Source organism: Lactuca serriola, chromosome 5 (genome assembly GCF_051521515.1).
Source record: "Lactuca serriola cultivar US96UC23 chromosome 5, Lser_US96UC23_V15, whole genome shotgun sequence".
Taxonomy (NCBI): Eukaryota; Viridiplantae; Streptophyta; class Magnoliopsida; order Asterales; family Asteraceae; genus Lactuca; species Lactuca serriola.
In genome coordinates, this window is record NC_136412.1 from 163,090,522 (window position 1) to 163,116,062 (window position 25,541).

Below are 25,541 nucleotides of genomic sequence, written 5' to 3' on the forward strand. Positions count from 1 at the left end.
ACTCGAATAAAACGTCAAAAAATTTAAGAAATTTATTTGAACAAAAATATCAACAAATATAAGCGAGAAAAAAAATTAAATAATATATTTGAACAAAACGGCAAAAAAAAAATAATTCATAAAAATTATGAATAAAATAAAATAAGAAGATAAAAAATAATAGACAAAATTACATAAATGGTCCCTGTGACATGAACAAGTTACATAAACGATCTCTATGACAGGAAGGACATATGTGTCATTTCACAAAGTACTTAACTGGAAAAATTAACACCATTAGTTAAAAGAACGATCTTTGCAACATTTCGAAACCATAATGACCATTTATGCAAAAAATTCATCAGAATGACTAAAATTGGTTTATTTTGTCAACCACAAGGATCATTTATGTAATTTTGTCTTTTGAAAAAATACATTTTATTAAAAAAAATTTATAAAAAAAACTTTAATCTAAAAATATAATCCCAAACACCTACTTGTCTAATTATTGACGGAAATGTGTAAGCGGGATGGAAAGCGCATGGTTAAAACCGTCAAGTGTTACTTCAAAGTTCAAACCCCTAATTCGGGAGGAGCCTTTACACTTCTGTTATCGTTTACCTCTGCCCCCTGTGTGTCTATCACATTGACGCAGACACAAACAGGTGCAATTTGTTTGTGTACTTTTTTACTGAAATGATAATTTCCAGGTCTGTCTACTGAATTTCATCTACGACAACAAAATTGAGGTGACTATTGCTCAACTTTCTCTATTATCAAATGTTAATGTAATCAGAGCTTTAGAATGTTATGCATTTCCAGCATGTTTTTTAGGTTTTACAAGTCTGTAAACCTCAAGGCTTTTGGTAGACAATCTGTGTGCAACGATACAAGTTTGAAGGGTTTGTCAGGGTAAGTTTATCGCTATCGCAAAATTTGCTTATTTTCAGTATAATGTAGTGCACACCATGTGTTTGATAAAAGTTCTCTATGTAAATTATCTGTCCCCAAAGAAAGATTTTACTCTAAACTCTAGTTATTTTGTCAGTCATTTCGTTCATGTCATGGATTCCAACACTTTTTCTTATTAATAATGGAAATTAGGGTTTTCACTGTTCATGTCATGGATTCTACAGGTTGTTTTGGGATATTAGCAAACGAAATATGTGTGAGGATAGCAAGATTAACACAAGGATTCTTTTTTGTGGGCCTCACTTTGCAGCTTCAAATAACTACACCAAAGAATACTTGCAGAACTATCCATCTATCCAGGTATTCTAATTGATGAACTAACTGTATATGGCAAACAAGGCTTCAAAATTGCTTAATTTAATGAACCTATGTATTATTCTTTCATTTGATAGGTTGATGATCTTCCATTTGATAGTGTACCTAACCTTATTGGTAACTATGATATCTGTGTGGTAAAAAGTATGCGGCTCAATTCAGATCTTATTGCTCGTGCAACACGAATGAAGCTCATAATGCAGTATGGTGTTGGTTTAGAAGGTCTTATAGTTTTATTTGTTTGCTTAATCTTTGTGTAAACTGTTGAACTTAAATTTTTGACTTTAGTTATTTTTTTAATATTTTATTGAAGGTGTTGATATAGCTGCTGCTACAAACCATGGAATAAAAGTTGCTAGAATTCCTAGTGGGAATACTGGAAATGCTGCTTCATGTGCTGAAATGGCCATCTATTTCATGTTAGGTCTTCTCCGTAAGCAAGTAGGTTCTCTTCTCATATCAATCTCTACTGATTATACCTTATTGATTTACATTCTCATATCTGTTAATCTAGTAGGTTGCATCTTGGGTTATTAGCATTGTACTTCCAATTTTTTTTTACTGACAATCCACAACATAATTATATGTAACATGAAACTTATAGAATTTTCTCTATTTCTTACCCGTAATAGATAGCAATGTACTTACATTTATTTATCCATAATAGCAACATACTTAGTTATTTACCGATATTACTAGTAATATGTAATTTAACACTTGTAAGCATTTTAGAAGTTTTAGGCTACATGTTGCTAGGCCTATTATCAATAATTAAATGAAAGTATGTTTCTATGATGGATAAAGAAATTTAGGTACGTTGTGTTATACTCTAATGATTTTGGAATGGAATTAGACAAGTGTAATGGAATGATTCAAAAGATTTACAAGCTACCAATTCGAGAAGGTAGAGTTCCTTTTTCAAATTAAAGCTACCCCCATTCACAACTACTAACCTCTAATCATGCCTGTCTAACATTAACCTAAAAAGAGAAATGACCTAAAGAACCTTAATACATGAATTGACCAATTTGACCTCCATTATTTATCCTTGACCATTTGACTTATACACCAATTCCCGCCGCCTAACTTTCACCTTGTCCTCAAGGTGAACTTCTTAAAGGAAAAAAAAGGATATCCTGGACCTTTATCAAAAGGCAACTCTTTTGGGTCACAACAATTGACCATTAGATTTCACCCAGATATCATTGCATCTTATTTGCATCATTAATACTATCTTTTTATTCTCATTTTGAATAATGTTACTAGCAATGTTTTCTGATTCTGATAAAACTCCTTGAATCTTGATTATTGCTACACCATTTATCATCTTCCTCCTCTGTTCTCCCAATTCCTGAGAATGGAATTCCAAAAATTCGTATTCATTTATTAAAAGTTGAATCAGTCATCAATGAAATCTAATCACATGGCAACTTTGTCTTCCCAAAAGTTGACCCTTCCCTTCTAAATTCATAACTTCTCTAAGAAGCATCAGCAAGGGCATGTGCGTTTCTTTAACTTGTGCATGATCTATTGAACAATCTTCTATTAGAGTCACATTGTTAGGCTTCAACTCTCCCAACCCAACTCTATAACCAGACCATACCCTTCACAATTGATGGCTTTGGTAACAGACTCCAAAGAAACCATCGATCGGATCACCTTTTAAGGTAATCATTTGACCATCAACTTTTGAGTTACCTATTTTGTATGAGTGAGACCCAACTTGATCAACCATTCCATCCCCAATATAAATATAATATGTGTTTCCCAACTTCAAAGGTAAATTTTTTTCACAAATCTCAATGCCTTGCATTTTTATCTTCACATTTATGCAAATTCCTCCCATTCCAGCTCCCATGACGATCAAATAACCTTCTGTCTTCTCTATGGGAATTTTCAAGCTTGTTTGCCACTGTTTTCATTTGAAATGAAATTATGGGTAGCCCCATAGTCAATCAATACTACAACTCTTTGTTCTTTTTATTTTTCCTTCAATTTTCATGGTTTTTGGCTAGGCAGTTAGTAGCGTCGAGATCTCGGTGAGATCTCGGTGGGATAACGTTTCGTGGGTGTTTGCAAAATCCTGGTTTCAAATAGCATTATGAAATATCGGAGCCGAGATTATCACCGATATCAGCCGATATCGACCGCTATTTCACCGATATTTCAATACCGGTATCCCAATTTGATTTTATGGGCTTTTTATACAGATTTATAAAAAATAATAAGTACTTTGATATGGATTAGCCCACAACTTGTAATATTATAATCCCAATCTTCTTTCTTTCACGTTGTGACCTAGTCAGAACTCGGAAGAAACTAGATGGAAACAAGTTGGAACATACAAAGATATAAAAATTCAGTTAATTTGTAACCTCGGTTAATGCATCTAATTTGTAATTGTAATCAAACCTCAGTTATGCATTTAATTTGTAGCTCTTTTTGTGCAACAGGTTATAGTTTTAACTTGTAAACAGGTTACTTTTTTGTGATTATATAAGATAAACTTGGTAAATAGAATTGTATTATGAATTGTTGTTAATCACGTATTACATCAGGTGGATATATAATTGAGTCATTTACACTCTAGTCCCTGTATTAACAATGATTACAAATATTGTCTAATATTCCCCCTCAAGCTAAGATCGGGGAGCGAGCTTTAGCTTGGATCGTAATAGGAGAAAACGTTGCGAGGGTAGTGGCTTTGTGAAGACATCTGCTATCTGATCGCCTGTAGAGATGAATTGAACTGAGAGCTTTCCTTGTGCGACCTTTTCGTGAATAAAGTGAAAATCGACCTCGACATGTTTGGTACGTGCATGAAATACTGGATTTGCTGAAAGATAGGTAGCACCTAGATTATCACACCATAATGTAGGAACTCTCTTGAGAGAAACACGAAGTTCTCCCAGAAGTGCTTCAAGCCACGTTAGCTCAGCCACTGTATCAGCAAGAGCTTTATATTCAGACTCCGTTGATGATCGAGAGACGGTGCGTTGTTTACGAGCAGACCAGGAAACAAGATTAGAACCAAGATAGATTGCATATCCCCCAGTGGATCGACGGTCATCAGGGCACCCAGCCCAGTCCGCATCAGAATAAGCTGTTATGGAGGGATTAGTAGAGTCTGTATATGCATGAAGTTGAAGATCAGAGTTACGATGAAGGCGCAACCCATAAGAGACTGTACCCTGCAAGTAGCGCAATATACGCTTGACGGCTGACCAATGATTTTCTGTTGGAGAGTGCATAAATTGGCAGACTTTATTTACCGCAAAAGTAATATCGGGCCTAGAAAGCGTGACATATTGAAGAGCACCAACGATTTGTCTATATCGAATCGGGTTGTCAAAGGCCTTACTATCCCCAATGGACAAATTAGCAGTCGTTGTCATTGGAGATGACACAGGTTTGGCTGTAGAAAGACCAGCACGTTGCAACAATTCAAGAATGTATTTGCGTTGAGACAAAATGATAGAATCTGGTTGATAGTGTATTTCAACACCCCAAAAATAGTACAAGGTGCCCATATCTTGAACCGCAAATGATTTGCTAAGGTTCTGCACAACTTGATCAATGACTTGAGAATTATTACCTGTCAAAATGATATCATCAACGTAAACTAGCATGTAGATGAGAACTCCCTGTGTTGAATAGATGAATAAGGACGGATCAGCCCGAGATCCCCGAAAACCAAGAGCAAGAAGAGCAGTAGAAAGCCTATGAAACCAGGCCCTTGGAGCTTGTTTTAGGCCGTATAATGACTTGTGTAAAAGACAAACATGATCCGGTTTGGATGGATCAACAAAACCAGGTGGTTGCTGCAAATAAACTGTTTCTTTTAGATCACCATGTAGGAAGGCATTTTTAACATCGAGCTGTCGCAACGACCATTTTCGGGTGACAGCTAGAGAAAGAACGACACGAATGGTTGTTGCTTTGACAACCGGGCTAAATGTTTCTTGATAATCAATGCCCGGTTGTTGTCGAAAACCCTTAGCAACAAGACGTGCTTTGTATCGCTTCACCGCTCCTGTCTCGTCTCTTTTTAGTTTATACACCCATTTGCAATCAACAACATTGATATTTTTGGTGCGTGGAACTAGCGACCAAGTTCCGTTTCGTATCAAGGCCGAATATTCCTCACACATAGCTGAGCGCCACTGTGGCTGTCTGTTAGCAATGGTAAAGGTGGGAGGTTCAGTATCAGAGTAGTTTGGCGTGGTATGAAAAGAGGAAGGATTGAATGGCTTGGTTTTTGTGGGATTAGGGCGTAAATTGGCTGGTCTCGGACGTGGGTGGGCTGTGGTGGGATGGGTGGTCATTTGTGGGATAGTGGGCTGTTGTGGTTCAGTTTCATGGGTAGAAGCGGTTGGCTGATTTGGAGTGGTGTTGGAGGGTGGATGGCGTCGACGATGGTAAGTATAAATGATGGGAGGAGGAGACAAGTCTGAGGAAGATGTTTGTGTAGAAGTGGATGTATGGTTTGGTTCATGAAAGAGTGGTGTTGTGGGTTGTGTTAGTGTAGTAGAAGGTGTAGAATGTTCTTGTGGTGGTATAGGAGTAGGATAGGAAGAGACGTATGGTTCAAGAACAGGTTGTGGTGGCTTGTTTGGTGGAGCATGGAAAGGAAATGAGGTTTCATTAAAACGAACATGTCTAGCGACATAAATGCGTTCGGAAGATGGGTCAAAACAACGATAACCATGATGGGAAGTGCTATAGCCCAGAAAGACACAAGGAGTGGATCGAAAATCCATTTTGTGTTTGTTGTATGGACGGAGATGGGGATAGCACGTACAGCCAAAAACCCGAAGAAAAGAAAAATCGGGTTTGTGTCGAAAGATGTGTTCGAAGGGTGAGATGTTGCGAGTGTTACGAGAGGGCATGCGGTTGATAAGATACACAGCTGTTTCAAAAGCAAAGTGCCAGAAATGTTGTGGAACATGAGATTGGGCGAGTAGAGTAAGCCCAGTTTCGACTACGTGACGATGTCTTCGTTCGACAAAACCGTTTTGCTTACTTGTATGTGGACAAGAGAGTCGATGAATGATACCGAGGGGTGAGAAGAACTTGGAGAGATTTCGGAATTCCCCACCCCAATCAGTTTGAACAGTTTTAAGCTTTGTTTGAAATTGTCGTTCAGCCATGACCAAGAAAAGTTTAAAAGTTGGGAAAACATCAGATTTTGATTTCAATGGGAAGAACCACATGAAACTGGAAAAATGGTCAACACATAACAGAAAATAATTGTGACCATCAGTAGAAGTAACAGGTGTAGGCCCCCACACGTCACAAAAAACAAGATCTAAAATATGTGAACTTTTGTAAGAGGAGAATAACAAATGTAATTTAGATGATTTTCCAATAGAACAAGAGTCACAAACAGCAGTAGAACATTTATTTGTTAAAGGTAAATTGTATTTAGATAACATAGATTGTAAAAGTTGGTGATGTGGATGCCCAAGTCTTTGATGCCAGGTTTGTGAAGAAGCGCGGACGGCAGAGAACACAATTTTTGGAAGTGATTGAAGCTTAGTAGAGGAATTGAGTAGAGTCCACCATTACTTGATCCTGTATCGGGGAGCCATGATGTGGATTTTTGTGAGCGATAGTCTGCATAGTTAGCTGATGGTGGTGGTCTTCTGAGTGTGGCAGGGTCGCGATTTGGGCACTGAGACGGAACATGTCCTATTCCGCACCTGTTACATGTACCAAAAACAGTGTTTTGATTAGAGGCCCAAGAAAACTGACTACGATTACCTCCCCCTTGATTTCTGTTTGTGAAATCTCGTTGAGTGCGATTAAAGTTGCCTCGTCCTCTTCTGTTAGTCTGACCTCGTCCACGAGGATTACCAGACCTGTTAGTGTAAAATGCTTGAGCACTTTGGTTGTTGGTTGGCTGAAGTTGAACGCCAAGCTGAGAAAGAAGTTGTTGTAAAGCCTGCAATTGATCTGGTGAGGAAGGAAGAGAGACATGTGGGGTTCTTATGTTGCGGGTTGTTGTTGTAGCCATGAAGGTTTGAACGGGTGAGACCTCAGGTGTTGATTTCCGGACCATATAATCGTGATCAGACAGACGACCATGTAATTCTGAGAAAGCTGTAGGAGTTTGTCGAGTCAAGATGGTTGATTTGAGACCATTATACTCCTCCCTAAGTCCGGACATAACAAGCATAACTAGGTCCTTTTCTTTGACAGGTTCACCGATGTTAGCAAGAGCATCAGCATATGCTTGAGCCCGGTTCAGATAGGCAGGGGAGGATTCATCAGCTTTCATCTCAAGTTTCAGAAGTTGGGTCTTTAGAGTGTATTCCCTAGAAGACGTGTGCGGAGCGTAGGCACGCTCAAGGGACAACCACAGATCTCGAGAAGTAGCCCCCTGTACGTGTTGGAATGAGGCTTCAGAGACAGTCGAGAGAATCAACATGCGTACATGAGCATCATTGGCGACCCATGCTAGGTACTGAGGGTTGGGTTGTGTGGTTTGTGTAACAGATGAAGCGTCAGTTTCTTTCCCAGTGGTTGAGGTTTGGACTGAGAGGGTAACAGGCGGACATGGGATTGTGCCGTCAACATAGCCAAACAGGCCATTTGTAACCAGAAACGGTTGAAGCATGATTTTCCAATAGCCATAGTTTGTAGGGGACAAAGTAAATCCAAACTTGTGGGGGTTATGAGCAGTCTTTTCAATGGTAGAAAACGCTGTAATAGGATCCATGGAGGAAAGAAGGAAAAAACAAAAGAGAAGAAAAAAAAGAGGTAGGGTAGGATTACGAGATGTGCTAACCAGAGAGATTGGGCAATCTTTTTTCGATGCCTGTTTCTTGTATGATGTTGCTTCTGCGATGGAGCTTTTTTTGGCGGTAGGGTTAGGTTTGTTTTGATCGGCTCTGATACCAAGATAAACTTGGTAAATAGAATTGTTGTTAATCACGTATTACATCAGGTGGATATATAATTGAGTCATTTACACTCTAGTCCCTATACTAACAATGATTACAAATATTGTCTAATATATATATATATATATATATATATATATATATATATATAAAATCACAAAAAAGTAACCTGTTTACAAGTTAAAACTATAACCTTTTGCACAAAAAGAGCTACAAATTAAATGCATAACTGAGGTTTGATTACAATTACAAATTATATATATATAAACTGCTATCCCACCATGAGAACCGCTATTTTAAATCACGACAAGTGACCACTATAAGATTTTAGACTGCGATAACTGCATAGGTTTTTGGATTGGTAAACCCCAAAATTCAAGTGAACCTCTACTCTTTCTAATGTAATGTTTCTTCTTCTTTACTTCCTCAATTTCCTATTCGCTATCTTCTTCTAAGTGTTGAGTAACTATCACATTTATCTCTTTTTCTTTTACATACATGACATGGAGAGAAATTCTCATTACATCTGTAACATAAACCTTGTGCTCTTTTGGACTATAATTCAACATCAAAAAGCCTCCGAAATTCACCCCATCATTCACTGCTTGCTTTTAATTTGATTGACTTGTCCCTATCACCTCACTACTACTCTGTTGTCTTCATGTCGTTCCATGTGCTAGAAAATCTTCGCATGGATAAGATCTTATTTTTCTCTTCTATTTTAGTTGTCATCTCCATTGCTTCATCTAAAGTTGATGTAGATAAAGGCCTGATTTTAGCTTTTATTAGTGATTCTAAGCCATTCAAGAACCCGACTTAGAAACATCTCTTCAAACATACTCTCCAATGATGCAACCAATTAGAAACATCTCTTCAAACATACTCTCCAATGATGCCAACCAATGATAGAAATTGCTTTCTATACTCTTTTATGGTACCTTCTTGCTTAAGTGCCAAAAATTGCTCATATAAAGAACCTCTATCACAAGAACAAAATTGCTTAAGCAACAAATTCTTCCCAACACTTTATTGGACTTCTTCTATGTTCCCATTGAAACCATTTTAGGCATCTTCTTCGAATGACATGAAGGCCACTTCAATTTGTTCCTCAATAGTTAAACGCAAAGGCGGACGCATGAATTTACAATAGCAGTGGCACCATTTTTTTCCGATCATATATAATAACATAAAAAAATTTAGAAGTACGAGTGCATTTAAAATAACAAACTAGTAGTTTTAAAATTTACATTTTAAATTTGACATCTACGTGCACATATTTTTTGAAAGCATTTCATTACATCTTCGATCTTCACTTTCATAATGGTTTCTTTTTCAATATTACAAATCATGACATCGTTCAAAAAATCATCACCTATTTTGTTATGTAAGTCTGTCTTCAAAAGCTTCATCGCTGAAAAACATCTTTCTACTGTTGCGGTCGCGACGGGTAAAACCAAAACTAACTTTAACAACATATACACCATAGGATAAAAACTATGTTTCCTCGTTTCCACTATCAAACGAGAAAGCTCGGAAATTCCAAAAAACTAGTGAACCGATCATCTTTATGCAAAGAGTGATAATATATCTTAAGTTTATCATTAAGTTGCATCCTCTTTGAATCATCAAAATCTTTTTTTGTATAACTCACTCAATTTCAACAACTTTGTTTTGTCAAATTTAGCAAATGAATCACAAGGAATCAAAGCCCCCATGTATTCTACTAATTGGGTACTAATTTTACTAAATCGGTCCCCAAATTCTACAACTTACATATCCACAACCGTATTGAAAATTTCAACTTCAAAATGAAATTGATTAGTTAACTTTGGCCCTAGGGCCTCTCGGAGTGACAGTTTTCGGTCATATTCATAATATTAATATTATGTTTTTGAAAAAAAAAAGGGATACATTCGATAAAGTTTTATCAAACCCCTTGTCTTTTAAAGACTTTAATGCATCCATTGTCCCTCTAACCAAAGAACACTTCTAAAATGTCTTGATCCTTTTTGTGAAGATGTTTTGACAATATGCCCATGAGATGTAAAACTTCATACGTTAAATGTAATCAAAACACGAAATCAAGTGTCTTGAAATATCGTAACATACCGAATACTTGATTTCGGTTACTTAAAGTGGATTCATCCTTTTCAACATAAGCAAAGAACATAAAGAAATTCCACAATAAGTTCATCAAACTTGTGATTGTTTTGTAATATGAACCCCATCTTGTATCTCCCGCTCGAATAAGAGAACTCTCTTGATTTAAGCCTCTTCCAATTTCAAGTTCACCATTACCAATTGCCTTTTACATTCTTTCTCTGTAACTCCCCCTTAGCATATCCTTTCTTTTACATGAACCACCTACCACATTAACTACCAAAGAAATTTGCTCAAATAAGTCTTCAACACAATTTTGCTTCTTTGCTACACCTACAATAACTAACTTAAGTTGGTGTGTAAAGAAATATATATAATGCGCTGAATCATTATCTTGTAATATAAAAGCTTTTTAAACCGTTGAATGCATCTCGCATATTGTTTGCCCCATCGTAACCTTGTCCTCGTACCTATTTTTTTTTTTAAATATAAGACATTAAAGCGAATAATATTCAATTAAATTACATAATAAGCAAAAACGTTTCAATTACTTGAGTCATACTCAACTTATCACCGGTAAAAACTCCATTTATGGTCTCTTTAAGAGTCAAAGAGGATGTATACTTCACATGCACAATTCCAATGAATCTTTCCTTCATAATTCCAAGGCTATCGATATACCTCAAAACTATGACAATTTGTTTCTTTTTCAATACATCACTAGATTCATCAACCAATAAAACAAACACATTCTTTACCAATTTTTTTGCGAATACTCAAATTTATCTCTTTTGAAAAACATTGAACAATTTGTTTCTTAGTCCTCAGGTACTTGATTATTTTGAGGAGCATTTTCTAAAGTACCATTACGAATAACTTCATTATGATGTCTCGCATAAAAGATAATACGTCAAAGAAAAGTCCTATATTTAGAGAGTCACTCGATTCGTCATGATCACGATATGGTTAACCATTTTTCAATAAAAATTTACAACAACCAATTGAAGCACCTAACCGAAGTTTATAGTTATTTTCTTCAACTTTGGTTGCTTCTTAAAGGCTACGCTAATTGATTGTTTTTCTTTCGTTAGAAATTCACACATTTGTGTTGCAGTTACAAAGATCTGAAATTTGATGAATTTAGATAGATTTTTCTTCCTATCGAGTGTCGATAGACAATAACAACTTTGCTGTTTCTTTTTTCTTTCTTTTTTGCTTTCGACCATTGCTTCTTTACTCCTCTACCCCGTCTAAAACTAATTTAGACTACAAGTGGGCCAGTTTTTCACCAAGTTAAATTGTATTCGGCTAATTGGCAAGTAATTATAAACTTCGGTACTTCAATTGATTCTTGTAAATTTTTATTGAAAAATGGTTTACTGTTTCATGGTCATAATGAGTCGACTGAATTTCTTATTACTGGACTTTTCTTTGAGGTATTATCTTTCATGTGAGATCATAATGAAGCAATTCACAACGGTACTGTAGAAAACGATCCTCAAAATAATGAAGTGACATGCCCAAGGACTTAAAAACAAATTGTTCAATGTTTTTTCAACAGAGGTACTTTTGAGTGTTCGCAAAGAAGTTGGTAAGGATGTGTTTGTTTTATTGGTTGATGAATCTCGTGATGTATCAAAAAAGAAACAAATGACCATAATTTTAAAATACGTCGATAGCCTTGGGATTGTGAAGGAAATATACATTGGAATTGTGCACGCGAATGATACATCCTCTTTAACCAGAAGAGGTTAAATCAATAGAGTTCTCTTATTCGAGTGAGAGATACAAGATTCGTTCATGTTATAAAACAATCACAAATTTGATGAACTTATTTGTGGAGGTTCTTATTGTTCTTGTTTATGTTAAAGAGGACGAATCCACTTTAAGCGACTCAAATCAAGCATTCGGTATTTTAAAATATTTTAAGACATTTGATTTCGTGTTTTATTTACATTTGATGTATGGATTTTTACACCTCATTGGCGTATTGTCAAAGCATCTTCAAAAAAAGGATCAAAGACATTTTAGAAGTGTCTTATTTGGTTAGAGGGACAATTGATGCATTGAATTCTTTAAGAGACAGGGTTTGATAAAACTTTATCGAATATATTCTCTTTTTGTCAAAAACATAATATTAATATTGTGAATATGCCCAAAAATTATGTCACACTAATCAGTTTTATTTTGAAGTTGAAATTTTCAATACGATTGTGGATATGGAAATTATAGACTTTGGGGACCGATTTAATGAAATTAGCACCCAATTATTATAATAATGTGGTTTTGAGTACTTGTGATTCATTTTCTATATTTGACAAAAAAAATTGAAGTTGAGTGAGTTGTATAAAAATATTTTAATGATTTAGAGATGATGCATCTTTATTGTGAACTTGAGATATATTATCACTTCACTTTTTGCATAAAGATAACCGGTTCATAAGTTTTACGTGAATTTCCGTCCTTTCTTGTTTGATGGTGGAAACGAGGAAACATAGTTCTTATATTATGATTTATAGGTTGTTAAAGTTGGTTTTGATTTGTCTGCCGTGACCGCAACAGTCGGAAGATGTTTTTCCGCAATGAAGCTTTTGAAGACGGACTTGCATAACAAAATAGGTGATGATTTTTTGAAAGATGTCATTATCTGTAATGTTGGAAAAGAAGTCCTTATAAAAGTGAAGTTTGAAGATGTAATTGATCACTTTTCAAAAATATGTGCATGTTAGATGTCAAATTTAAAATATAAGTTTTAGAACTACTAGTTTGTTATTTTTAATGCACTTGTAGTTTTATATTTTTTTATGTTAATATAGGTGTTGCAAATCCTCCTTCCTTACAAAAAAAAATGTCGTGAGTATTTAATACTTAATTTAACTAAATAACTAATTATCCTTCGACTACATGTCATCTTCTAATTCGAAGTAGCTTCATTACCTTGATGATACTTCTATTGTACTTTGACCAATTTTACATACTTCTTCCTAAGTTTCTTAATTTTATGGTCGATTGTCATCGCTAATTCCATGGCTTAACTTAATGTCCAGTCTTATATTGTGAAGTGGAACTATTGCAACTTCATTAGCTAAACATTTTTGTAGATGAGACACATGGAAAGTGTTTTGATTTCCATGTAGTTCTTTGAGCAACTACAACTTGTATGCTACTTGACCAACTTTCTCTATAATTGTGAAGGGTCCAATGTAACGCATGCTTAACTTCCCTTGTTTGACAAAGCCTATAATTCCCTTCCATGGTAAGACTTGTAGCATCACTCTGTCTCCAACCTGAAACTCTACTACCCTTCTTTGCTTATATGCATAACTTTTGTATCTGCCTCGTGCTTATTTCAATCGTTCTCTTATACATTGTAATTTATCAGTAGTTTGTTAAACTATATCCGACCCCGTTAATGGATTTTCCCGGTTTTCACCCCAATACAACATACAAACGTTTTATACCTTCTTCCATATAATGTTTGAAAACCACAACTTTGATGCTGACATGATAACTATTGTTGTAAGCAAATTCAACTAATGACATAATCATCCCAACTTTCTCCAAAATCGATAATACATGCCCGTAACATACTTCGATTGATTCGACTATTCATATTCTATTGAAAGCTTCTCTAGAAGTTTGAAGTGAAATGATTGTCTCTATTAGTGATAATTGATAAAGCCATCCTTTGCATAGGATATGATTCCCTTGGTAGAAAAGTGTGTTGATTTGGTTATTCGATCTGCAATTATCCATATAGCATTATGATTAATAAACAAATAAATGCTAGCCAATAGCCATTGCTATTTCTGGCATATAGCCCAAAATATGCATGATCTGATGACTGTTTCATCGATAGAAATTAATCATGCTGTTTTCACATTTTTTTTTCTGCTTGGTTTGGTTGACCTTATTAATTTATTTATTGTCCATGATGGGTATGAGTGATTGTTGTGCAGAATGAGATGCAAATTGCTGTAAGGCAAAAGAAACTTGGAGAACCAGTTGGTGATACACTGCAGGGGAAGACAGTAAGTTCACTCAACTTTGTGTCTCTCATAAGAAAAAAAAAATAATAGAAAAAAAATGAAAGTGGGATGCTATATTATATAGATAAAAGAAAAAACTATATTGCAATTTCTTCTTGAAGCAACAGTATGTTGCATCAAACATGCTGATAAATGATAATTCACCATGTAGAATTAATCAAGTTTTCACATGTGTTAACATATGATATGTGGTTCTCAACATTGAAAAATAAAGTAGGATGCTATAATACTCACATTTGACTTTTGGTTCTATAAAATCTTGTTTTTCAGGTCTTCATTTTGGGATTTGGAAATATTGGCATAGAATTGGCAAAGCGACTTCGTCCTTTTGGTGTCAAGATTCTTGCTACAAAACGAAGTTGGCCCTCATTTCTTCCAAATAACTCCAATTCTACAGGTATCAATCACACTACATCAAATTTACTGAACCCTAAACCCTAAACCCTAAACCTTGAATGTTACTTTCAATCACATGATATTCTTGGGGCAAATTGAAACACTTTTTTTCTTCAGAAGCAACATCTCAAAATGATCTGGTTGATGAAAAAGGTTCTCATGAAGATATATACGAATTTGCAAAAATATCCGACATAGTTGTTTGCTGCTTAAGAATGAATAGCGAAACAGTCAAGAATCTTTCTCCCCCCTTAACTTTTTAAATTTACATTTCCTCCCCAAACGTCTCACATTTCTTGTAACTAACAATTTCCATCATTATTCAGGCAGGTGTCATAAACAAAAAATTCATATCTTCAATGAGAAAGGTTAGTTAGTTTCTCTTACTTTCTTTAACTATAAACTATGCAAAGGGTAAAAACGTAAAAACAAAGATGATGAATTTTTTTTTTCAGGGTTGTTTTTTGGTGAATATAGCTCGAGGGGGTCTTTTGGACTATGAGGCTGTTTATAATGGGCTTAAATCTGGTGATATAGGAGGTCTAGGAACTGATGTGGCATGGACTGAGCCTTTTGATCCGGATGATCCGATTTTGAAATTCCCAAATGTTCTTCTCACACCTCATGTTGCAGGTGTTACTGAACAATCGTATAGAGCCATGGCTAAGGTATGTATTTAAATTACTTATATGCCCTTTGCTAGTATTATAAACAAACTGAAAGTATTGATTCTTTGTTAAAGAGAAGGAGAATGTTATTAATTATCACTTGGTTAATCTTAAAAGGTGGTTGGTGATGTTGCGATTCAACTTCAGTCTGGAGAACCTTTGACTGGGATAGAGTTTGTCAACTGATGTAACTTGTATAATTTACGATTTGTTACATGTCAAAAGAAACATTTTAGAACCAATTTCTTGTTGTTATGCTGCAATAATTGCTAAAAGCATTACATTACTTTGGAAAAGTTGCTACAACTTGATATTTAAGATCATTGAATACTGACTACACTCTTGCAAATCTAATTTTGATTACGAATTTCTAGTACATATTCCCTTGGATCTGTTAGCTATAATACCTTGATGAGGAAATAAAAGAAAGGAAAAGGGGAGGAGTGAGGACCACTTCCTTTCCATTGCAATCATCTAGGAAAGATTTTAAAGGAAAAAAAGGTTTTACTTTCCTTCTATTTCCTTCCATTTTTTTTTCTTTCCCCTCCTTAAATAAAATTTGAAAACACACTTTATTTTCTTTCCTTTTCTTGCCCTCTTCAAAAAAAAACTCAAGGGCATAACTTTCCTCCTTTTTCTTTCCTTTTCCCGCTTTAAAGAAAACCGGAGAACATGGTTTAAATGATTCAGCATTCATAATGTTTGGAACATGAACACTCTACTTGTGTGACCGAATGGGAGGAGCCACATAAACCAACGATTAAGCATTTACAACCCATATGAGCCATACCTTTCCTTCCTTTTCCCATGCTACACTCTCTTTGCTTCTCTTTCTATTTCATTGTGAACGACATTTAAAACTAATATAAGGTGGGAGGGAGCGATGCCACATTTGTCAAGGTCCACATATGTGCCACATTAGCTTTGCGACGCTCCTTTAAAATTTTGTCATTTACATGGCATGGGTTGCCATACTTGTCATGTTATTTTTCTTAAAATTAATTTATATTAAAAATAATCAATTTAACCAAATTGATTTAAAACTAAAATTTCATTAAACTTCAATCAAAATTACAGCAAACACACACACAAAAAAAAAAAAAACATTAGAATTTAAAAATAAAAATGGAAAATAAAATTACCAAACCTAGATAAACCTAAAGGACACCTTCATCGAAAAATTGACCGTCAGATCATCGAACGGTTCCGCGTTAAGATCGATGTGGTTGACGGTTCAAATATGTTTCGTCAAGTCCATACGAAGAACATGATGCGTGCCGACATCATGAATTATTGCCCTCCTCGCCAAGTACTCCTTGCTTCCAACCTCAAAAGCTTGTGTCGGTGGAACAATCTCGTTTCGTTATACTCACATATTACATTTTCTTCGTTTTCGAGAATCATATTATGTAGTATAATACAAGTATACATCACCTCGCTCATTTTCTTCTCCTCCAAATAAGGTACAGGATATTTAAGAATATGCCAACATTTTTTTCAAAGCATCAAACGCTCGTTCAACATCATTTCTCACCTTCTCTTGAGCTCTCTTAAACTTCAACTTTTTGCGATCATTTGGACAAGACAATGACTTCACAAAACAAGCACGCTTGGGATAGATCACGTCTACAAGATAATACCCATTACTATACAATGTTCAAAACACTTGAAAGGAAGAATCTGGTGCAATCCCGTTATACATGTCGCCGAGTAATCGAGACATGTTAAGAACATTAATGTCGTTGAGGGAACCGGGAGAACCAAAGAATGCATGTCATATCCACAAATCCTGTGAAGTCACCGCTTCAAGTATGCTGGTTAGATAACCATGATCGCCTAAGGTGTAGTGGCCTTTATGGGCATTCAAATAACTATAACTACCCCATTCCTAGTTAAGGCAATCTAGGCTTCTTAACATTGCAGGGAAGTCGTGCACATTTGAATGATGAGCATATAACTGTTGGATGTCACTAAAAGTTGGTTTGCGCAGATATCGTGGACCATATAATCTTATGACATACTTACAAAATTTGTGAAGGCTTTGTCGTGCAGTACGTTCAGACATCCTAAGATTCTCATCTAATGCATCGGGAGGAGTGGCATACGTTAAATAACGAAGTGCAGCGATGCATTTTTATAAAGGAGTAAAACCAACTATACCTCTAGCATCTGAACGTTGTTGAAAATAAGGACAAGCTGCTGTGACGTTGTTGATGATATGCAAAAACAGACTTTTATGCACACGGAACCATCGACGAAACTAATATCCTTGAAACGTGGCGTTTTTGGCAAAGTGATCATCCATGAGTCGTTTATTAGCCACCTCACGATGTCTTTGTATTTACCTTCTTTTTCTCTGGCGCGCATTATACACATTTTGTTGTCGTAGTTCTTCGATCTTCTGTTTGGCCTCCTGAATAACCTCTATGGTCGTTTCAAGCAACACATCAAACATGCATGATGAAGATAACATTTTTAGAGAGAATGTTTGAGAAGTAGAAGATGATTTTGATGTGGTAAATGAATAAATTAGGTTGTACATATAGGAGTTTCTCTTTTTTTTAAACATTAAATACAAATATAGTCGTTGTCTTCTCCTATTGGTTACATTTACTCAGTCAAACTCGGCACATTTCCACCGAATTGTTGAGCCGAGCTCGACATGCCGAGGCCTCGACCTGGTGTTTGCCGAGGTTGCCAAGCCCACTCCCACCACCCTAAAGGGGATTTGACAAGGAAGCCCTAACACTAATACCAAATAAGAAGAAAATATGTATCTTTAAAGAAAAGAACAAAAAAGAAGAAGGAGAAGGACAACCGGAGAATGTAGTTCTAACTTTTTTACTTCTGTGTATGTCTAGTTTTTTACTTCCCACCAGAAATTGATTGTAAATTGATGACTAAGAGTCTATTGCAAATCTAGAGAAGAGAATGAGAGGGGAAAGATAAGTAATTGAGTATGTTGTAGGTCTAAAGAGGAAAATGAAAGGGGAGATAGAGGATAATGAGAAGGGCGACATGATGTTCTTTTGCCTTTTAGTCCACATGAATTAAGGAAAAAAAATGTCTTTAAGAAGACAGACAAATTGACCCACATGATCTCAAAAGGCTAATGGGTTTTATTTATATATTTTTATTTTATTTAGTGAATATATGTTGGTATTTGTTTATATAATTATTAAATTATTATTTGTTTTTATTCTAATAAGATTAATAACTTATTATTTTATTTATTTATGTAATTATTAAGAAGTTTTTCTATTTTAATATTATTATAATTTCTAAATAGAAGAGTAAAATGATAATTTTTCATCCAACACATCTATTCAATAACCTTACCAAACAACATGAATCATTATTCAGACCTCTTAATCATTCATGTCTCTTAACCATTCAACATTAAATAATTAAGATGCCACCAAACGAACCCTTAAGTTTAAAAACATCTTCACAAATATGATTTTCATTGATGATTCGTTGCTTAAATTCAATATTTGTATATAATTCTGATATGGCCTTATTTAACTATATATTTAGGCCATTATCTTAATATATTTGATTAAAATGTTATATTTTTAGATATATGATACTTAATATGCTTGAAAATGTTTAATTACAGTTAAAATGAGAGTTGGGATGCAAAATGAGGAGAACGGAGCTGAAAAAGACACCAAAAGACGCAAAAAGGGATGTTGTTGGCAGCTTGACCTCTCTTCAGTGTTTTGGCCATATCTCATGACTCGTAACTCCGATTGACAAGATCCAATATGTTCTGAAAACTAGAAAACATTTCAAAAGTCTTTTGTGTTTATGCAAAATTTTGATTCCCAGTTCCCACATTGCGGAAAAGCCATTTTCACAGAATGGAAAATAAAAAAAAAAAATCGTGCACATGAAGATTTCTATCTTCCACGGCGTGGCAAGTCCTTTTACACTCCTTGGAGCCGCTAAATCTATAAAAAAACATGAGATTCCCAACCCTAATCAGTGTGTAGCTTTTCGCAACCTATAGATGCGAATTTTACTTCGTTTTGAAGTCCAAAAACCCTCTAGGGGTCGATTTTAAAGTTAGAGATTCAATTGGAGCAAGGATTTGAAGATTCAAGCACTATTTGCATTGGGATTTCACTTCGGGTTTGCTTGATGATCGTGTCTAGAAATCTTTTGATAGGTTTTAGGCAAAACAAATAAAATTAAAACTCTTAAGTTCACATGCAACCTAAAGATCTATATTTTCATTATTGAACCTATAATTAAGAATATCAAATAAGAAACCCTAGAAAGCCTAGGTATATTTTGAAAATCATAATAGGGTTTAGGTTTACATACCTTGCTGTTATTGTAGCAAATAACAAAACTCCTTCACTTCTAGATCTCTTGGAAGCAATCACCATAATTGTCGTGCCTCTAATAGCTCACACCCAAACTAGCAAGAAGGTCGACTATAGAGAGAGAGGAGAGAGGAGGGTAGAATTTCGGCTATCTCTCTGTAGGAATGAGTGGCTGAAAATGCAAGGCTTAGGGGTCTTTATATAGTGGTACAAGGAAACCTTAGATAACCCTGATTTAAATTAATATTTCAAATATGATATTTATCTTATTCATTATTTATCCATATGGGATATTCTATAAACCCTAGAATATCCTCCCAAAACCGTCCACCCTTAGGGTTGGAAGGTTCTGGAGTCTTTTGCTCAACTATTGAACAATTGCACTTTAGACCCTGCATTTTTAATTAATTTCATTAATCCCAAAATTAATTCTGGTTAATTTCTAATCGGTTATTAATTAAATAATAGTTTTTCTAATTAATACATTATTTCCATAATACATTAAGGAGAACCCGATGAGTTCTTGAAAGACTCGACGGGTAGGATCAAAGTTCCAGGATTTTGGTGGGTTAAGGAACTCGACGAGTTGGCTAACGATCTTTCCAAAAATGTTCCTGTAACACCGTAAATTTAAAAATAATTTTTCGCATAATATAAAAACATATTCATTTAATTTTCATAAAAACATCAATGTTTGAAACTCCAATCCATGACATATAAAGAATCCCAAGATCACATAACATAAAAATCCCGTGTGTGTGTACTAATCAAGCCGACGCCTTCCCACGGTCATCACTAGTACCTGAAACAAATAACACCAACACTGTAAGCACAAAGCTTAGTGAGTTCCCCAAAATACCACACATAACACATATTAGCCACTCGAGGCTATAACTCTGTGGGTCCGTGGACCCAACTCTGTGAACCTTCTTGTTCTAACTCGGTGAACCTTCCGGTTCCAACTCTATAAACATGCACAACATAAATCACATAGAGTAATGCAGTACAACACATAACATACATATAGCATACAAATACTCTATCATATAACTCTGATTACCTACTCAAGGTAAGGTATAGTGAGAAGACTCACCTCGCGTATCTCGATAACTCGCAAATCCCGGAAATCACTCGCGCTCGATCCCACGAGCTATAATCCTCCTATAACACAATATATCTCTAATTAACACTTTCACAACTAAGGTTGACTACCCCTATCAAGTCAACACTGGTCAACTCTGGTCAACGGTCAACAGTCAACTTTGACCGGATTCAGCGAGTGCACTAGAGCGACTCGGCGAGTCTATACATGTTCACTGACTCCCTAGGATCCTCTCTTGGCACGTCGAGTACTTCCCTAACTCGAAGAGTTCCAACTGGCATGAATCGCGGGGCCACCACGACTCAACTCGCCGAGTCTTAAGAACAACTCAGCGAGTTCCAGCATGACTCAGTCCACCCGTCCACCCTCTCTGACTCTCCCTGACTCACTGAGTCAACCCCTTAACTCGGAAAGACCACTCGCTGAGCGGTTATGGACAATCTTCATGCTACTCGCCGAGTCTGTTCTTCGGACTCGGCGAGTCTATGCCATGCAAAAACTCAAACTCACTCATGAGGTCAGATCCGTTCCAATAACTCATAGATCCAGTCCTTCCAAGCACATACATCACGTAAAGTTCCAATCTTGGTGCTCATGCAAAGGTCCAAAGGCCTTATTTGATGATATGGTCTCTAGAATGCTATTCTAAGCTCATGGCCTCCATTAACACTCATAAAGCTTGAGGGAAAAGAGTCTCTTGACCTCTTTGGGTCCAGATCTAAAGCACCAACACAAGAAGAGGCCAATTACTCCATGGATCATTCCACAAAGAAATCCCTAACTCTAAGATTTACACCAAGGACTGAGAAAGGAACGAATGGTTACCTCAAATGAAGTCTCTGAGCTCAAGAATCACTGGATTAGCACCTTCTTTGGTCTCCTCTTGCCTTGATCCTCTTCTATATGCAAAAACACCTACAAATAGTCAAGGATCTTCCTCTTCTCTCTCACAAAACGCTCAAAGACTCTTTAGGGTTCTCTCTGGGGTTGGTGGCTGCAAATGACGGCCATAAGCCCCTTTAAATAGGTCTCATACCCTGGAAATTAGGGTTTCATTAAACAGCATGGACTCGCCGAGTCCACCTTTTGGACTCGCCGAGTCCGGACGCGAACCCTTGCCCAAACCGCGATCATACTCGGCGAGTTTGAGCTCCAACTCGCCGAGTCTCCTTACAAATCACCAAAAATTATAAGAATAAATAATACCTGGGAATCCGGGCTGTTACAGTTCCACCAACGAACAACTACACCCCTAAACTGACGCACACCATAAGTGGTTTGTAGCTTGCCCTTGCAACGTGACAACCCGAAATTTATTCCGTCACAATATTCCATTTCCGTTAATAAAATTTATTTTTATAAAGATTTTCCGTTAACTTTTGGGTTAAGTTAATTAAACTATGACTTTTATTCTTCATAAGTGTCGGAACGCATTAGAAAAACGTTAAAACATCCCAAATTTTAATTGGAGAATTTTTAGTTTCGACCACGTCGGGTTACGACAAATTAATCGGGTACGACCAAAAGCTCCATTTAACGTCGGTATCGGGTAGATTTCCACCGGGCCATAAACTCAACCCCTATATAAGGGATTGAGTGACCACATTTTAAAGCTTTTTCACTCTCTTAAAACACTTTCTCTCACTACTCTCTCTCTAAAACTCAAGTTTGATCCAAAAACATCCCTTTCAAGCTCCAAATTGGTAAGTAATCTATCCTAGCTTGATATTAAGCTTGCAAATTCGTGTTTAAATCATCCAAATGCATCAAGAACATGTGTTTATGGTTTGGGAACATCTCCCAAAACCGTGAACTCCTATAAGAGGGTTTTGAAGCCCCAAAACCCTTCCAAATCACTTCTAGTGCTTAGTTATGACCTTTGGACTTGCAGGAATGGACTTAGAACACCAAAATCTTACCATTTGGGGAGTAAACTTGAGTTTATGGCCCAAGAACATTTTTGGACCGTAAACACCCCTTCTTAGACCATAAACACCTCCAAAGGGTGTTAAAGTGCCCCTAACACCTTATATGGCTTAGATTTGGGTCTAGAACTTTGTATGCTTAACCTACAACCACCAAAACAAATGAATCATGGGAAAACATGAGTTTACGGCCGTAAAATCATGTGTTTACGGCAGTAAACTCACCAAGAACATCTTCATAAACTGTAAACTCCTTTCCAAGGTCAATTCAAGTCCTGATCACTTCCTAAGCCTTTGATTCAACCCTAGAACCTTCCCTTGTGCATTGTGAGACCATTTAGCATCCAAGAACACACCACCCACAAGTTTACGGCCGTAAAATCATGGGGATATGGTCATTAGTCCGTAAACTCCTCAAAGAGTTTACTCTTGAAGAGCAAACTCCATAATTAGGCCCTACACACCCTTAGATGCAACCCGGATCATTCTAAACACTCGAGATAAAGTGTTATCACGTCTCGGAATGTATTATCTTATTTAATTATTAGTTAAAAGTCTAATTAGACACAATAATGTATCTCCTCATGATTACATAGGATCCTCGCGCGTATTCAAGCCCTAAACTGACACTTAGCATTCAACCGGCACATTTCTCGACTGGTGAGTTCATACCCCTACATTTTTCCGAGTTTTTCATGTTTTCAAGGGGGGGAATGCAAGAAAATCATAAAGGTTTTTGTAACTTAAAAACTGATGTAATTATACGAATTTCTGACAAACTTTAGATATCTTATCCCTTTTTGTAATATGCGGAGCATAAGGGACGTTTTCTGAATATAATACAAAGTTTTCAAAACAGTGTAGGAAATTATCAAATCATTTAAATTATTATGGGAATAATTTGGGGTCTTTATTACTTGTTTTTACGAATTCAGATTTTCATGCAAAGTCTATATATAAACTATGTCTGATTTAGTTTATCCTTGTCAATCTAGATTATTATGCTAAATTATTTCTTTGTATTTGATTATTTATGCTCTATCTTATTTCAAATGAATTCAAAATTTGATAACGATCAAGTGTACCGTAAATTATTTAATACTAGCTTGTGAGATTCGTCTTCGTTGTACCCTTCGAGGTATTAGTAAATCCTCTCCGGAAGTATAGCCAGATTCTCCTGGAAGGAGAGCGTGGAATTTGTGGATAGATCTATTCGGGACTGATAATCCCACACCTTAACTGCTAGCTACAGTTAGGCGGGCACGCCTGGGGTGACAAATTTCGAATATCGCCCGACGCCTGAAGAACGTCAAGGAGGTCACGGGTCAAATTAGTATGGTTATACGACTCACAATACGTATTAAACTAATTAGTTTTATTCACAGATTTCTTTCTTTCTTCTATAGTCTTATTTATATAATAAGACTACCTATTTTTGTACTGGAAGGTATTCCAGAGTTCTTTAATCTATAGTTTTATGTATTAAAACTACCTACTTTCGTATCTGATGGTATTCTAGTGTTCAAACCTATAGTTTTATGTATTAAAACTACTTACTTCTGTACTGAATGGTATTCTTATCGACAAATATGTTAGAAAATATGGGATTTTCTTGGAAACATGCATATGTTTGTCATAACTCATAATTTATGGTTTTCGATATTACTGCATTCTTTAACAAAGGAAAGGAAAAGTTTTCACAAGATTTATTAATCAGATTTTTCCTCACAAAACACGCTTATGAACTCACCAGCTTTATGCTGATATTTTAAAACTGCTTGTATTCTTAGGTTCTCGTTAGACAGGTATTCCGCAATCTTTTGGAGAAGACGGAGTATTTTAGCAGTCTCGTCTTTACTTTTGTTACGAATGTATATGTAAAACATGTATTACTTCGCTTTTAAACAAATGTAAATACTTCTATGTAATGTAATGGTTGTGTTTACTATGCTTACTATGTACATTGGTTGTGATACTACGCATGACGTCACCTCCGCCCCGTAATGTTTCCGCCTTCGGTTTTGGGGTGTGACATGCAACCACATATTGTGAAAGCTAGTTCCATCTTAGAGATCCAGTCCATAACTCTAATTGGATCTTCTTTCCCAGTAAATGTCTATGGTTTGCAAGCCGTGAAGTCTTTATACCTGCATCCATTCCTTTCAATCCCTTCATCTTGGTTATTTCTTCTTACCACTGGTAGTTCAGCTTGGCTAATGGTTCTACTATAGTTTCCTTTTTCTGACTTTCTCTCATTCAATTCAGGCTGCACAATTGGCACAGTAAGTTCATCCTTATCAAGCAACATTTACCTCATCTCCTCCCTTTGTCCGACCATCATAGCCCAAATCATTGTCTGGACTCCTGCCATCGTGATTGGCTCGGGTACAGCTGCTACCTCTGGTGCACACTTAATCACTTGTGGCTCAGACTGCTGGTTACTGTTTCCCAATTCGCTTCGAGTTCTCAAATTGTTGATCTATACACCAAATCAGGCGTTCAGTGTGCAATGACGAGAATTAAGATAGGTAAGCTTTATTTACGACAGACGTATAAATCTCTTTATGATTCCGAAAAGTTACATGCAGTTCTAATACCGTAATTAAACATTTAGAAATCTGTACACATAAAATTTCCAAATCCGATCGGCAACAGACCATAGATCCAATCAAATGATCATATCATAAAGCATATAAGGCATATTATAGTGTCACACCCCAAAACCGAGAATGGCGGAAACGTTATGGGGCGGAGGACGTCATGTAATGTATCACACCAATTCAAAGTAGTAAACAAGCA

The 25,541-nt window shown here is 36.1% G+C and overlaps 1 protein-coding gene across 2 annotated transcripts; it reads left to right on the forward strand.

Moving 5' to 3' along the window:
* Positions 1-536: 536 nt before the first annotated feature.
* On the forward strand, positions 537-15,721 carry LOC145053207 (D-isomer specific 2-hydroxyacid dehydrogenase family protein). 2 transcript variants are annotated; one of them, XM_079001201.1, is made up of 11 exons: positions 537-728; positions 802-891; positions 1,116-1,251; positions 1,344-1,488; positions 1,580-1,707; positions 14,231-14,302; positions 14,591-14,717; positions 14,834-14,946; positions 15,043-15,084; positions 15,172-15,384; positions 15,502-15,721. In XM_079001201.1, the coding sequence occupies exons 2-11, from the start codon at positions 803-805 to the stop codon at positions 15,568-15,570; spliced, it is 1,134 nt and encodes a 377-aa protein (XP_078857327.1). In that variant the 5' UTR covers positions 537-728; position 802; the 3' UTR covers positions 15,571-15,721. The 2 variants fall into 2 exon arrangements, with proteins under 2 accessions (XP_078857327.1, XP_078857328.1); XM_079001202.1 differs by having other exon boundaries at positions 814-891.
* Positions 15,722-25,541: the final 9,820 nt, after the last annotated feature.